The sequence below is a fragment of the Schistocerca gregaria genome, chromosome 2 (genome assembly GCF_023897955.1).
Source record: "Schistocerca gregaria isolate iqSchGreg1 chromosome 2, iqSchGreg1.2, whole genome shotgun sequence".
Taxonomy (NCBI): domain Eukaryota; kingdom Metazoa; phylum Arthropoda; class Insecta; order Orthoptera; family Acrididae; genus Schistocerca; species Schistocerca gregaria.
The window spans coordinates 988704380-988720692 of NC_064921.1; the positions used below are offsets into that span (position 1 = coordinate 988704380).

The 16313-nt window shown below is 40.7% G+C and overlaps 1 protein-coding gene across 5 annotated transcripts in view; it reads right to left on the bottom strand.

Moving 5' to 3' along the window:
• Positions 1-16313, bottom strand: part of LOC126335484 (L-threonine 3-dehydrogenase, mitochondrial) — a 265944-nt gene that overhangs the window by 112034 nt on the left and 137597 nt on the right. For all 5 annotated transcript variants that reach the window (XM_049998808.1, XM_049998805.1, XM_049998804.1 and 2 more), the window contains exons 3-4: positions 12418-12531; positions 1858-2007 (exon numbers count right to left, since the gene is read on the bottom strand). In XM_049998808.1, coding sequence (XP_049854765.1) covers positions 1858-2007; positions 12418-12531 — 264 coding nt within the window. The remainder of the gene's footprint in view (positions 1-1857; positions 2008-12417; positions 12532-16313) is intronic.

A 16313-nucleotide genomic window follows, 5' to 3' on the forward strand; every position in this document is an offset into this window, starting at 1 on the left:
CATTTGTTTCATCACTTAATGTATTTGTCCTTGAATATAACGCTTTACACTGTAACGTAGATGATATTTTACTGTGCAGACATTACAGCTTTTCTCGCACCGATGTGTGTGATGGTAATAAAGCAGATGCTGAGTGAACTAGGACAAATCTCATCAAACGGGCAGTGTAAAATAAAGTTGAAGAATCGTATAAAAGCGAAGTAATCGCTAATCCCGATCAACACAATGCTTTACTAGCCACACTCTTAGCTACCAGCCAAGCGCCTCTGTGGTTCCTTTAAAAGGGCTCTAATAATTCTTTGCCTCATCCGTGCCACTGAACCTGTGGTCCGTTTCTGATAAACTTATCGCCAACGGGACTCGAAACTCTAACCTTCCTTCCCAATTTCCAGTTCACCGAGTTTACCTATTAACATATCGCATGAAAATTGTGATCTGCAGTTTTATCGGTTCAAGACCAAAAATATGAATTCTATGGGCACCCCACCACATTAAGTGACGCGGCATCCATGGTACGACCTCTTTCGCTTTCCGTTTCTACCATTTTCATCTACTTTTTCTGTGTGTTACCTGAAGCGCTTTTAACAAATGCGGCGATGGTTCTTAAAGGAAGGCAGGTTACTCGTTCGACCAGTCCATTTACCTTGAAAAAGGGTTCTGTATTTATTACGATATCTGTCCAGGCGTTAAATCGTGTTATGCGCTCTGAACATGTTTCGATGATTTCATTTGAGGCAAGGCGTATTTCCTTGTATAAAATGTTCGATTATACCATCATATTCTTGTTTCAACCCTATCCTGAAGAGTGATATCAGCTACGAAACATAGGAACTGCATGTTTCTAAAACTTGCCTGTGCCATCTCCCTATCTCACCAGTTCTCGCAACCATTTGTAAGGAGTAGAATTGCTATCAAATAATGAAATTAGAGCTACTTTTACTCTAGAGCTGTTACCACTACAGCTATCTATTGACAACAAACTATAATCAGTTATTATTCAGAGAATGGTTTCGTAATTGCTTCAAAACGAAAAAAACACGCAGAAAAATACACAAAGTGTCATATATCTTTCTTTGATGTTAGTAATATGTTCACCTCGGTAGTTAAGTGGTTCTTCGCTCAGGGACTGGGTATTGTCCTGTCTTTAGGTTTGTATCGTCATAACTGACAAGAAAATCGGCTCCAATACGCTGTCGTACCGTCTTACCATTATTGAGATGACTGAATGGGCGCGAACCGAAAGCCAATAAATCGAAATAATAAAAAAACTTAAAAATGTGGCCCTCGCGACTGAGTACCATGCGGGCGACCCGAGTCGGAGATCATATCTGGGTTGTGGTGCTCACCATCATTCCTCTTCATCGACGTGCGAGTCACTGAAGTGGCGTAAAATGAATAGACTTGTTCTAGGCGTCCGAACAATCCCAGACCGCCAGATGAGGCAACCAGTTCAATAATGCCATACGATCATTTCATTCCAAAAGTATAACACTGTTACATTTACTCCAGAGTTGCAAGACGTGCCGTTGGAGATTTGCTTTCAGAATATTGTCTTTTCAAAATTTTCTTTTACGATAGTTGATATTGGCAACTGGACTATGTCTCTTGTGTAGGCATAAAGACACCCTTGTCAAAAGGGAAGTTTCCATTGCTTTTCTATCATTACTCTTCGTTGCATAAACAAAAAAGTAAACATAATGCCTGTACTACACAACGCGTTACAAAAAGTCTCCATTGCTTTATCCTAGGAATCAGAGGATATTATTAGTCTTCCTCCTGGTTTGTCTCTGAAAACAAAGGGCAATAAGAAATATTGTGATATGAGTGATGTTTGCAGCGTAATTCAAATGCTGGTACCTTCTATGTTCACCCTCACTGCGAGCGGTACGTTCTGTTCTCCAATGGCGCTCAGCAAAGCGCTGAAGTGTATAATCCAGTCGATGCGGTACATGACGACGATCTTCTGTAAGCCTTTGAAGTCCAGGATGTCAGCGAATATGTACGGCCCTGAAAAGAAAACAAACTGAGTGTAAATAAACGCGTTTGTAATTGACCGTAGCTTGTCAGCACCTATCGGCGGTTTTGCCTTTCTAGCGTCGTTTATCGCTTTACGAAGCTTCAGATCTCTTCTTGTGAACTTCATGTTGCCTTAGTGTGTTTTATTCCTTCTGCCCAGTCGTTGCTTGGTCTTCTACGCGTTCCAACTCCTTGAACGATCTAGGTGATGCTACTGCTTTCTATAATTGAATCAAGAGGTGTTTCGATAACAGAAATTTTAATTTCTCCATACTGATTTTTATCTTGTAACTTAACACCACAGCACTGTTCCTGAGAAAGCATCCTCTGCCCTATTTATCTTCTGTCTTTAAGTTTTTAAAATTTTGATTGATATTGCCGCAATACACAATGAAATTAAGGAATACTGTCTTTACAAGTACCCTCTTTACAAAGAAAGTCTTTTCCATCTTGAATGATGATAACTCACTTCTACATTTACTCTTTGATGTTATTCCATGTTGTTATTTCTCTCACCACAAAATCTTGTGCTCCTTGATACTGATTGAGGTGTCCTAACGATATTTACGTGCATGCCAAAGCAACATGTTTTTTTTCTACAAATTTCCTCGCCTTAAATCCGATCGCATCTCGTTAATAAGTAAGAATAACTTTTCCATCGGATAGGAACAAGTTACACATACTATTTTTCTTCCAACTTCAGGTTAGTTTGACTTTTTTCTCCACCACTATTTTAATGCGATGAATATGTTAAATAAGGTTGGTGTCAGAGATTCTGTGAAGTATGGAAGGTAGTAGAGAAGGTACTGGCACAATTGAAGCTGTGAGGAAGGGTCTTGAGTTCGAATCTCAGTCGGGCACACAGTTTTAATATGCCAGAAAGTTTCAGGTATAGGCGTGGTTTAAGACCATTCACCAAGACAATCGTTTTTGGTGTGAGTCCCAGTTATACTCCAGTTGAGCGATCGTAGACTTCGCGGTGGTTTCATACGTAATACTACTTTTTCTGTGTATACGCCTATATTTCGGCCACTTGCAACCGTGGCCTTTGCCCCCTTCTTGTGGATTTATTTACAAGTTGCTTCTTCGCAAACAAGTTGTCCACACAGAGTTTTCTTTTCTTGAATCTTTTCTTATCTCCGAATGCCCTCATTTATATTTCAATTCTTCACCTCCTAACGCCTGGTTGTAGGGAAGGTTACAACAATTTCCCTGTTATCCGTGCACAATTTTCTGTTCCTTTTAAATAACACAACTACATTTCCATATTTGAGGTATGCAGGCAGTGGCACAACGCTTAGATAATGTTAGAGTAAGTAATTTCGTTTCTCGTCTGGGCGTCTAATACAGATAAGTATCAAAGATTACAAATGGCCAGGGGTGTAACTGTTTTTCAATAGCTTTAGTACTCTTTATATTTCTCCTACGTTAAATATTTGGCCTTCATCATGGAGGCCTCTTAAGACATACCCGCAGACGTCTCCCTTGTAACTGCAAAAAGTTGTATACAGTACGGCTCTTGTTGAATACTTAATGGCTGCCATCAATAGTTCACTAATATCAGAGATTTTAGTGTCTCACAAACGACTTCTGAATCTAAACGGTCTAACATATCCATGACGTTGGATAAGTTAGGTTCTGCTTTTTTAACACTTTTTCCCTTATTCCATTTATTTTTATTCTTATTCGCTGTTTCGTTGAATTTTCCCGCTTCCGCGTCCACTTCTTCTATACTTTTTGCAGATATTGTTTCGATGTCACACAAATTTCGTTGTGGAACCAAAACTTGCGTCTCTAATTTTCTGTGCTAGCTCTGATTTATTCTGGAAACTTCCTCTGTTACAGACACTTGTTACACCACTGTTTACCGTTTCATTTATTTACAATTGTTTTTCATACTTATATCAGTACCTAAACGATGGTCTTGTAAAGAAGTGTGGAATTAAACGCCTTGCCTAGTTACAACTGTAATTTATTAGCTCTTCGTAACGCGTTTTGAAGCTTGTGGGTGTATTTTCGGATGCTACTTACAAAATATCAAGTTCAACGGTTGCTATTCGTTCTACGGATAAACAAAGTTGGATAACCCCTCAGTGAATTTGCAGTTCATTATTTCTCACATATAACAGTCATCTTACCGAACTAATTAACTGTAAATCCTTTTCTTCATTGACAGAATGAGAAAGCGACGAGGAACCGTAATACAGGTGCGGTTTAACACCTGGATATGTTACAGCATTCGTTGCACAATGAAAATAAAAGATAATTATGATTAAGGACGATATTTCATTCTAAAATTAATTTGTGGGTTACCGTCATAGGTGAGGCATTTAAATGGAAAAAATAAGGTTAAATTTAACGGACTGCTACGCATTGTGCAAACTCTATTGTTAGGATACAAGGTGAGCAATAGTGTAACCAAGTAATAGATTTTTTGTTTTTTTGTTCTGGTTGTCGAATTGTGTGAATGACAAGCATTCGGTCTGAATAGACTGCTGACGTATTTCAAACCAAATCTCACCATTTTTATGACAAAGCTGTCAACGTCTTTGAGTTAATATGCTGTCATTTTTATATACAAATAATTCTCTTAATTGACCGATTACGTGCTCTTAAATATCTTCTTTACTCTTGCGAAAAAAATTCCTGATAGATACAGGACTTTAGTCTTGCCATTGTTATTCAGTCGTTGTCAGAATAACTTAAAGTGTTCCATACTTTCTATTGCGAGGATATTGTGTAACGGAAGTAGAAAGTAGCTAACACAATACCACTTCCCTTCGTCTTCATTTATATTGCTGTTACTCTTTCTGTAATTGCAGTTCAGTCTTTTATCTAACTTCTTAGCCTTGTATTCATAACCAATCACATCACTACCTAAATAAGTCTGTTTATTTCACTATAGTGTCACTTTTGATATTATATCCTCTATTTTTTCTGAGTATTACTGTATATATTTTGCGTGCGCGTAATTCTATGACACCTTTTTATCTTTGATTCTTGTTCATTGTGCATGCCAAAATACCAAGTTCATGTAAATTTTTCATTTAAAATTTCACCTAGAGGTACAAGCCCCTCTTATGAGATACTTTGCAGCAGATCGATAGTTTCAGCTTCGAGTTTGGAGAATGAGTTTGCGTAGTCAGTGTTTAGTTCTCTAGTGCGTGTTGGATTCAACTATCTTAAATTAGGAACCTTAAGTCTGCTTCTCCACCAAGGTATTTTGCTTTCGGGGGCCATTGGCGTACTAGTCCTTGGCGCACTAAATTATCCTGCTCAGTCTGAAGGCGCGTTCAATAAGGCCCTGTCCTCCGAAAATACGGTAATAATATTACCAGAAGCAATAGATCATCTTGGAGTTTCTGTTAAGGGAATTTAACATGTTATAAGCGGATAAATACCTCAAAAAAAAGAATATAAATACCATTTGCATGCGTTAGTAACAAGTTTCTTATATGTTTTCCATGTAGTGCTCTTTCTCTTACGCTTCATTTCTATTATTTTAGTTACGGAATGAACAATCAATTGAATCTTTACTGTTATGTCGTTTTGTTATTCTTCAAGTACATCAAGGCTTTTACTGCAGTGAATGATATGTTGTCTGGAGGACTCTCACATCTACAGAGTGGGTACCCTCACGGGTCGCTTCGAATATAATTTGTAAAAGGCTGAATGAACTCGTAGTACAGATGACAAGGGAAGTTTTATTTCTTGGTCTGATCACTAGTTTTGACCTTTTGTTTAGCCTCTTCGCCCTTACCAGTCCTGTTCTCTTTTTTTCACATAGTCCCCATTAGAATATTCGTAGGATGAGTGGTGCCGTTTCTATTGCTTTGTAATTTCTCTCTTCGAGCTATTAGAACATTTTGCCTGAGAAATCAGTCTGACTAGGGAACAGCAACTCAAACAATAACTACTCCACAGGATGGAAACTGAATATTTGGGTCATCTCTCCGAGATTTAGTCTCAGTCAAGAGAAACGGGAAATTCACGTGGCTCTCGAAAAATTGAGAAGAAACAGGGTGAGACAAAGATTCATGGTGACTGATAACTAGTGATGTCTGTAAGGATTCTTCTAGAAGAAGAAATATAAGAAGAAGATGATGAAAAAAAGAAGAGGAAGAAGATCTTTAAGCCTACCTGTAGTAGCTGCAGTGTTGCGTAAGGTAAAACCGAAGGCTCCGTCTCTAGTTGCTGTGCCACACCCTCTAGCTTGCACCGAGGCGTGATGACTCACTCTTCCTGTGCATAATCCGCAAATCGTAAAACGACGTTGTGGGAAGTTGGGGGAGCTTACCTACCGCCACAAACTAAACGGGTACTTTCCGTGCAAATGTGGATTATACTATGAATGTGTGAGAAGAAATTACCTCTTCCATTATTAGTTCGTCACCTTGTTTGGAACCAAAGTATTTCATTGCACAGAGAAATTCAAAATGAATATAGGGAGTGGAAAGGGCTCTAAATACGTAACTACTTAATGCGTAGCGATACATCGATAAGAATTACACTGCCTTTCACGGTCCAGGTCTCGCTTCCGTATCAGAATACAGCAAACACCAGTGCTTCTACCGAGCGCATCTTCGTTGTCTTGGATATTGCCCGATTCTGCCATATCGTAGTGCGTTTGACCATTGCGGCTCGGCCAAGAATGCTTCGTCGTCTTATCTCTTTATCACGCTTTCCTGTGCAGTTGATCAGAGAGCCTAGATATACATAATCACTCACTATCTCCAGATTCCTTAAGCATCCTGTAAGTTGGTTTTGATCGATGTCTTGGCAATGTATAACTACTAGTTTTTTTTTTTTTTTCATGTTTATCTCTAGGCCAACATCTTTCACTCTTGGGAACAGGTTACCAAGCTCTTCCTCACTTCCTGCTATGAGTGTAGTATCATCTGCGAAGCGTGAATTGTTGATTTTCCTGTCGCCAATTGAAATCCCACCGTCCCAGCCATCCAGCGCTTTCCTGATTACAGACTTTGCATAGATATTGTAGAGCTGAGGTGACAGTATGCAACCTCGTCTGACGTCATTTGTCACATAGAAAAATTCCGAGTATTCACCATCTACTTTTATGGTTGCGGTATGGCTATTACAAAGACCCTTTAGTAAGGATACCAGGTGTTTTAGAACCCCAGACTCGTTGAGCACAAGCTACAACTTGTCCCACATGACACAATCAAAGGTCTTTTTATAATCTAGGAAGCAGATGTAGGCAGGGACACAGAACTCGTAACATTTTTCAGTTATCTGCCTTAAATTCAAGACTGCCTCTCGATTACCTTTACCTGACACGAAACCCGCTTGTTCTGCGGAAATCTGAGACAGCAGAAAATTTTTTAGGCGTTGATTTATTGTATGCAGGAGGACTTTACTAGCATGTGATATTAATGCTATGGTCCTACAGTTGGAGCAGTCCCTAACTGATCCTTTTTTGTGCAGAGGAATTAGGACACTCTTTAGACAATTCACCCGTTTTCCACACCTTATTACATATTAAATGTAGAGCATGCATGCCTTTCTCTCCCATAGCAGTCAACATTTTACTGGAAATATCATCTCTACCTGGGGGTTTGTTGTTTTTCAGATTCTTGATGGCATTGTCGATTTCACAGTACAGAATATCAAGTTCTTTATTTGATTCCATACAAACGTTCTCTTCTTCGATGTTGTTTCCTTTGCAATACAGTGTTTCACAGTGTTGTTTCCACCTAGCTATTGCTAATTGCTTGTCACTAATAGTAGTGCCATCTATATCTTCTACTATCCACGTACGCGGTTTAAAATCTCGAGTGATGTTGTTTATCTTCTTGAATAGTTCATGCGTTTCATTTAGTTTTTAATGTTGTTCTATGTCATCACAAATAGTGGTGAGATACAGTGTGTTGTCAATTCGGCAGCTGCGCTGTATTTTGCAGTGAAGTTCTTTGTATGCTTCTTCATCTTCACCGGTTTGTATGCCACATTTCTTTAGTGTGCTCCGTTCTTCGATGAGCAGTAGTATATTATTTGAAATCCAGGGATTGTTCGCTTGAGGGGTCTTAGTAACCTGTTCAGGGAGAGTTGAACGATCATTTGTTTAATTTTGTCCCATATTTTGGGACGCTCGCTTAAATGTAGAGAATACAATATAGTACCTTCATGTTTAAAAGCATGTTTGGAGAAACATGAATATTAACACTTTGCCGTCCGCTGGTCTCGTACAAATTTATTCGCTTAGCGCCGGCAGCGCTAATTCGGATTACTTGGCTTGTCGCCGGCCGCTTGTCACCTTTCCGTATCGTTCCACAAATTTGAATTTTCTTTTCAAGTAACTTCTCTGCAAGTTCTACACTGTTATAATAATTATCCATGCAGAGGTGATGCCACTTTCCATCAGAAGGTGTCAATAGTTGCATCAGTGTTTTTGCTAAAGACTGTCCAGCGCCGGAATATATCTTGAAAGAGGAAATGTATCCCGTACTCGACTCACACAGCATCCGAATGAGTATGCCATATCGTAATTTTCAACGTATTGCAAACATTAAAATTTAAAGCCACAGTATCATTCCTTCATCAGTTGAATGTTTTGACTTGGTTAAACGTTTCTTTAAACTTTTTGGAAAAATAATCAATTACGAATTGCACTTTGACAAGCATTATCCGGTTTATTGTTGCTGTCGGAAAAATGCAAAAAATGATAATATTTGTCTGAATTTGTTGCGGGACATCGTTTTGCGAAATATTGGTGTGCCTATCAACGGATTCGTTGACCAATAATCATCGATCCTTGCTTTTTTTTACTATTCCCTTGAGGATAGCAAGCCCAAACCATTTTCTAAGTTCAGATCCCGTAACGTCGACAAATGTGTCATTTCTTAAATCCAGTTTCCTTCTATTTATTTTTGACTGTAGTACTTGTTGGTTTCGTTGCTAATATATCCAGATAGATCGTTCCCAATATATAATTCTACGATATCCTCGACGCTCTGTGTGTCTTTGGGAATATGTTTGGACCCGGGGATCCTTCAAATTTATTATTGGCCCTCGGTAAATCAAAGTCTGACCACTGTGCACTGTCTTCTTCATCTGATTCAGCCGAATAGTTGGCAACCGTAGCTTTCGCCGAATTCTTCTTGGACGTATTTTAGTATCTTCCTACGATTCTGCTCCACTTTCATTTTTTTGATATCGAATGTCTTCTTCCCAATCGGCCAAGTCTTTCGGAACGTCAGACAAGGCGTCTGCGCTTTCATCGTAAATAATCCTATTGTCTCTTTCGTCCGCCATAATGAAAGGGCACAAGTACTTATAAAAACAAAATACTTGTTGACATGTGTAACTTATCGTTACCTAAACAAAACACTAACATAACGCAAAAGATTGACACGTAATCAGCATGGCTTCAGAAAACATCGCTCTTGTGCAACGCAGCTAGCTCTTTATTCGCACGAAGTAATGGCCGCTATCGACAGGGGATCTCAAGTTGATTCCGTATTTCTAGATTTCCGGAAAGCTTTTGACACCGTTCCTCACAAGCGACTTCTAATCAAGCTGCGGAGCTATGGGGTATCGTCTCAGTTGTGCGACTGGATTCGTGATTTCCTGTCAGGAAGGTCGCAGTTCGTAGTAATAGACGGCAAATCATCGAGTAAAACTGAAGTGATATCAGGTGTTCCCCAGGGAAGCGTCCTGGGACCTCTACTGTTCCTGATCTATATAAATGACCTGGGTGACAATCTGAGCAGTTCTCTTAGACTGTTCGCAGATGATGCTGTAATTTACCGTCTAGTAAGGTCATCCGAAGACCAATATCAGTTGCAAAGCGATTTAGAAAAGATTGCTGTATGGTGTGTCAGGTGGCAGTTGACGCTAAATAACGAAAAGTGTGAGATGATCCACATGAGTTCCAAAAGAAATCCGATGGAATTCGATTACTCGATAAATAGTACAATTCTCAAGGCTGTCAATTCAACTAAGTACCTGGGTGTTAAAATTACGAACAACTTCAGTTGGAAGGACCACATAGATAATATTGTCGGGAAGGCGAGCCAAAGGTTGCGTTTCATTGGCAGGACACTTAGAAGATGCAACAAGTCCACTAAAGAGACAGCTTACACTACACTCGTTCGTCCTCTGTTAGAATATTGCTGCGCGGTGTGGGATCCTTACCACGTGGGATTGACGGAAGACATCGAAAGGGTGCAAAAAAGGGCAGCTCGTTTTGTATTATCGCGTTATAGGGGAGAGAGTGTGGCAGATATGATACACGAGTTGGGATGGAAGTCATTACAGCATAGACGTTTTTCGTCGCGGCGAGACCTTTTTACGAAATTTCAGTCACCAACTTTCTCTTCCGAATGCCAAAATATTTTGTTGAGCCCAACCTACATAGGTAGGAATGATCATCAAAATAAAATAAGAGAAATCAGAGCTCGAACAGAAAGGTTTAGGTGTTCGTTTTTCCCGCTCGCTGTTCGGGAGTGGAATGGTAGAGTGATAGTATGATTGTGGTTCGATGAACCCTCTGCCAAGCACTTAAATGTGAATTGCAGAGTAGTCATGTAGATGTAGAAAGTGCTGTCGCCGGCCATTACCCGATACTATGTTCACGACACCACTGTGATGTCGCCGGCCGTTGACCGCTATTTCGCGCACGACACCACTGTGGTGTCGCCGGACGGCACAGTGTTAAAAGACGACACATGGCAGACCCACAAAAGATGAAATAAACGAACAGTACTATTGCTCTTAAAATTATCATTTTTGGCATCTAGATCGTAGTAGTTTCTGTGAGGAACTTATAAAATGAGGTAATGCAGCCTATTCAACAAAATTGTTTGAATGAAAGAAGCACGTTCTTGTATTAGTTTATGGTAGAATAATACTCATGGTGTAGAGTATTTCACGTTGTTTGTCAGTGCTAATCTATCAGTACCTCTCTACTTAGACAAGTAATCACTGTGACCTCAAACCAGCCATTTAGTCCAAAACTGGCTCTCGGATAACTTTGACATGTTCTGGTCAAAGGAGTTCTGGCTCCCGAGTAGCCCGGATCTGAACCCCCTCGACTGCTATGTTTGGAGCGTAGTCGAAAGAGTTATCAATACGAGGCACCCTAATGTCGCATGTCTACGCACCGCTATCGAGGCAGCTTTCGCGAATATGGACAGCGCTGTTTTAAAGAGTGCGTGCAATCGCTTCAGGACGAGATTGGAGGTAGTCATTGCGGCTGAAGGTGGTTACATCGAGTAATGTTGCTTTCGAGAGACACCACAACTTATATGTTAAGTGATTTTCATTTGTATTTTGTTTTAATAAATTTGTTTTTAAAAAAAGTTTCATTTGCCCAGACTTAAGCGCCGCACCCTGTACGCCGTCTGAACAACAACAGATTTTTTTTTCATTTAGTTTCCGTGATAGTTTCCTGTCTGAATATTTGAAAATAGCGGGTTTCTATGTATAATGTCCACAGGCGGCAGCACTCTCGCATTGGTAGGTTGGTGGTAATGCTCTATTTTGCAGACGCCATTTGCATTTCGCATACCAAACAATGGAGGGGACGCGAGAGGGGCAGTAAGGCACAATAAACTTCTGTGTTCGTTTAAACCATACAGCCACTAACATTTACAAAAAACTGAAGCAAGCGTACGGTTAAGATGCACTACCTCGTGGAGCAGTGTTTAACTGGTCCAACGGCTTCAAAGAAGACCGACTTGTCTGTGTTAAGTAAGGTGGGGCCCGGTGTTTCAGGCTTCTGCTGTGACTGAAGTCAACACCAACACAGCTGTTGTTATTGTCCTTGAAGATAGGTGGATAATACTACGTAAGCTCAGGGAAGTGCTGCGAAATATTTTATATGGCAGTGTCTTTACGACTGCGCATGATCAACGCTGTATGATCCGTATTGTTCCCGTTGGATGTCACGTCTGTTGATTCGCGAACAAAACGCTGTGCGAATGGAGTCAATCCGTGAGATGCTGCGTCCCTTTGCTGTTGGAGCGGTTGCGTTTCTGGATATTTTTTTTATTTTATTTTTGATTCCCATCACTAAAGGCAAAACTTCGGGGCATTCGATTTGAGAACTCTGAAGCAGCGCTCAAGAAGAGCGAGGCAGTTCTCGAGAACCTGAGAAAGAATAGCCTGCATCATGTGCTCGAACATTGGCAGAGACACTATGAAAACGCATTCAAGTAGGAGAGGAGTATTTTGAAAAATATCATGTAAACATCGAAATGAAATCATGAACCTCTTCGAAAAAAAAATAAATCGGTCTCAATCTTTATTGATCGGCCCTTGTATTAAATGAACTGACCTGATTATTTTTTTGTATTGCTTTGGCATGTACACCGAATATTTTAAGGATTTTCTTTCTAACAATGTAAGTAGAGGCAGTTTCGAGACTGCTTATGGACTCACCGCATTTGGCGACCTCGTCGCTGGCCTTTATGATGTCGGAGAGGATGACGTTCTCCGCGCCGTATTTGCTCCTCAGGAACTTGGCCAGCTCGGTGCCTAGCTGACCCAGCCCCCCTGCAAGAGAAATGCACGTAATACGTATGGCGGAAACACTAACTTCGTCTCTGTAAAGCGTACGAACAAGCCTCGACCTTTAGTGGCGTTCTGTCAGAGACTGATTTCCATAATCCATGAAAACTATATGCACAATGATAATTCAAATAACTACGTTTCGAATAAGCTGATACTTAACCAAACTGTACGGTAGAACGCGTAACACGGCATAAGTAAAAAACGCTGTTCCAGACGAAGATTTTCTTTTCGAGCTTGGCTTGTTCGAAACTTACTAGTTAATATGCAAGTTAGATGTAGTTGTTATGGTCATCAGTACACAGACTGTTTTGAAGCAGCTCCCTTCTCTAGTCTATCCCACTCAAGTAGTGCAACCTACATCCATATGAACCTTATTATTGTATCAAGTGTTGGTCTCCCTCTACAATTTTTTCCACCCACACTTACCTCAATTACCAAATTGACTATTCCTTTGTACAACATTATGTGTCCTTCCAACCGCTCCCTCCTTTTAATAATATTCTGCATACATTTATTTTCTCCCCTTCTCATTAGTTATGCCATCTACCCTTTTAATCTACAGCAGCCTTCAGCAGCACGACATTTGAAAAGCTTCTGTTCTGTTCTTGTCTGATCTTTATGTCTCTCACGTTTCACTTCCTTAAAATTCTTACGCTCCATGCAAGATATAAATGTGCCAACTACATCACAGCAGTAAAGATTTCATATTTTATGAGAAAGAGTGAAAGATCTGTGCATCTAATGGGATTCGATTCCACGAACGCAGAAGGTGACTGTGATCGTAACGCACCTGTTATATCACTTGGCCACCGCCCCGACTTATATATGTTTTCCTGCTCAAGTATATCTGTTACGATGGAATCACTATACTCCGAATTCAGGGAAGCTCTCAGCTTGCAGACCTGTTATGTATAAACAAAATTCCCAGTTTTTGGGCGCTGTAACGATCCAGCCAACTCAAGAGACGGATTCTTCGCCCTGACTTTTGAACATACATTGTGTGATCAAAAGTATCCGGACACCCCCAGAAACATACGTTTTAATATTAGGTGCATTGTGGTACTCCATATCAGCGACCTCAGTAGTCTTTAGACATCGTGAGAGAGCAGAAAGGGGCGCTTCGCGGAACTCACAGACTTCGAACGTGGTCAGGTGATTGGGTGTCACTTGTGTACGTCTGTATGCCTGATTTTCACACTGCTGAACATCCATAGGTCCACTCTTTCCGATGTGATAGTGAAGTTGAAACGTGGAGGGACACGTACAGCACAAAAGCGTACAGGCCGACCTCGGCTGTTGACTGGCAGAGACCGCCGACGGTTGAAGAGGGTCGTAATGTGTAATAGGCAGACATCTATCCAGATCATCACATAGGAAATCCAGACTGCAACAGGATGCACTGTAAGTACTACAGCATATACTGAGGTCCGATCTAATCTAACTGAATAGTGAGTGAGTTGGCGTATGTGAGGAGTGTGCTATCATCTAGAGAGATTGTCGGCCGTAGTGGCCGTGCGGTTCTGGGCGCTACAGACTGGAGCCGAGTGACCGCTACGGTCGCAGGTTCGAATCCTGCCTCGGGCATGGATGTGTGTGATGTCCTTAGGTTAGTTAGGTTTAATTAGTTCTAAGTTCTAGGCGACTGATGACCTCAGAAGTTAAGTCGCATAGTGCTCAGAGCCATTTGAACCATCTAGCGAGATTTATGTCAAGCGAATGGGGATAAACGTCTGTTGTAGTGTGCTAACACCTAGTGGCATTAGCGTAAACTTGTTGGTGAGTGGTGAGAGCTAGCTGAGCGCACCATCAACTGTGCACGTTGTTTATCACATCCGTATGTATTTGATCCATAAAAGCAGTTTCATCATTCTAGTTGCGGATGGGCAAAAGCACGTTAAAACTTGCACAAGTGAAGATGAGCTCGGGACTGTGAACCCAAGTTTCATAGTGTCTAGAGGAATAATAATTTAGCGCACCGTGGTAGATTTAAGTGGCGTATGTTTCATATCAACGCATCTATGTTATGTTTCACAGAAAGAAGAAAAATAAACAGTCAATCCGCACTGTGTCAGAAGTTGGCATGTTCACATGGTCTTCTGCTCTTACACAACAGCAGCCACTGTCGATTACCGCATTTTATGTCCTAGTAAACAAATACTTTCCAACACATACAGTATGTAGCGCCGCCCTATATTACGTGGAGATATTTGTATGAGTTGACTGATTCTAATTGTGATTCATTTAGGTTGTAGTCATAGGATACTACGTTTTTTTTTATTTTGCGTGGTGCATAAGTTTACATTTAAGCATTTTACATTTAAAGCAAGTTGCCAATCTTTCCACCAGTTTGGAATCTTATCAAGATCTGATTGGATATTTATGCAGCTTTTTCAAATATTACTTCACTATAGATAACTGCATCATCTGCAAAATGTCTTAGAGGTTACTATTAATATTGTCTGCAGGCCTTTAATATAGAACACGAACAGCAAGGGGACCATTACACGACCTTCAGAAACGCCTTAAATGTCTTATACTTATGTTGATAATTCTCCATCGAACATAAAATGCTGCGTCCTCCGTAGCAAAGCTTTTGAACTCAGTGAAACACTTTTAATTGACGCCCCGTACAATCGTTCTTTTGTTAATGAAAGTTGGTGTGATACTGAGTCAAATGCCTTTCGGAAGCCGAGACATACTGTACCCATTTGACTTCTTTGTTCCACGGCGTTCGAGATGTCACGTGAAAAAAGTGGGAGCTAGGTTTCTCATGATCGATGTTTTCGAGATCCACGGTGGTCGGCAGGAAGGAGGTCATTCTGTTCGAGATATTTCATTATGTTATAGCTTAGAATACTTTCTAGGATTGTAAAGCAGATGATTGTCAACGGGTTTTGACGGAAGTTCTTTGGATCGCTTCTGCCACTTCTTGAGGAGTGACTTCTAGTTTCTTCCAATCACTGGGCATAGTTTTTTGGTCAAGAGATCTACAGTATATTATGTTTAAAACAGCAGCTAAATGAGCAGCAAATTACGAATTGCACATGACACGAATTCTAAATTGACCACAGTGCCTCTTTTTTATTTTTAGTGATATCAGGTGTTTCTTGTTTTCATTGAGACTAATATCTACTCCGATGAGCCAAAACATAGCGATCACCTGGTTGATAGCGCATTAGTCGCCTTTTGGAATGCAAGTCCAGCAGCGATTGCGCGTGGCTTGGGCTCTGCGATCCTCAATAGGTTTCTAGAGGTAAGCGGCACTAGTTGTCTACGCACAGGTCACGCAGCTCCCGTGAATTACTGGTCCGCCGAGATGGCGCCTCGTAAGAGTCCCAGATGTGTTCCTTCGGGTGAATGGAATATCGTCTCAGTTATGTGACTGGGTTCGCGTTTTCGTGTCAGAGAGGTCACAGTTCGTAGTAATTGACGCAAAGTCATCGTGTAAAACGGAAGTGATGTCTGGCCTTATCTATATAAACGATTCAGAGAACAATCTCAGCAGCCGTCTTAGGTTGTTTGCAGATGATGCTGCCGATTATCGTCTAGTGAAGTCATCAGAAGATCAAAACAAATTGCGAAACGTATATATGAAGATGGTAACTGTTCTCGAAAGAACAAATACCATTGATAACCGTGCAGCTTCTCCATAATAAATGATAATTAATTGAAACCCTCAGCCGCCGACAGGTGTTGTTGATATACCTCGATGGGGACAGCTGAAAATATGTGCCCCCACCGGGACTCGAACTCGGGATTTCCTG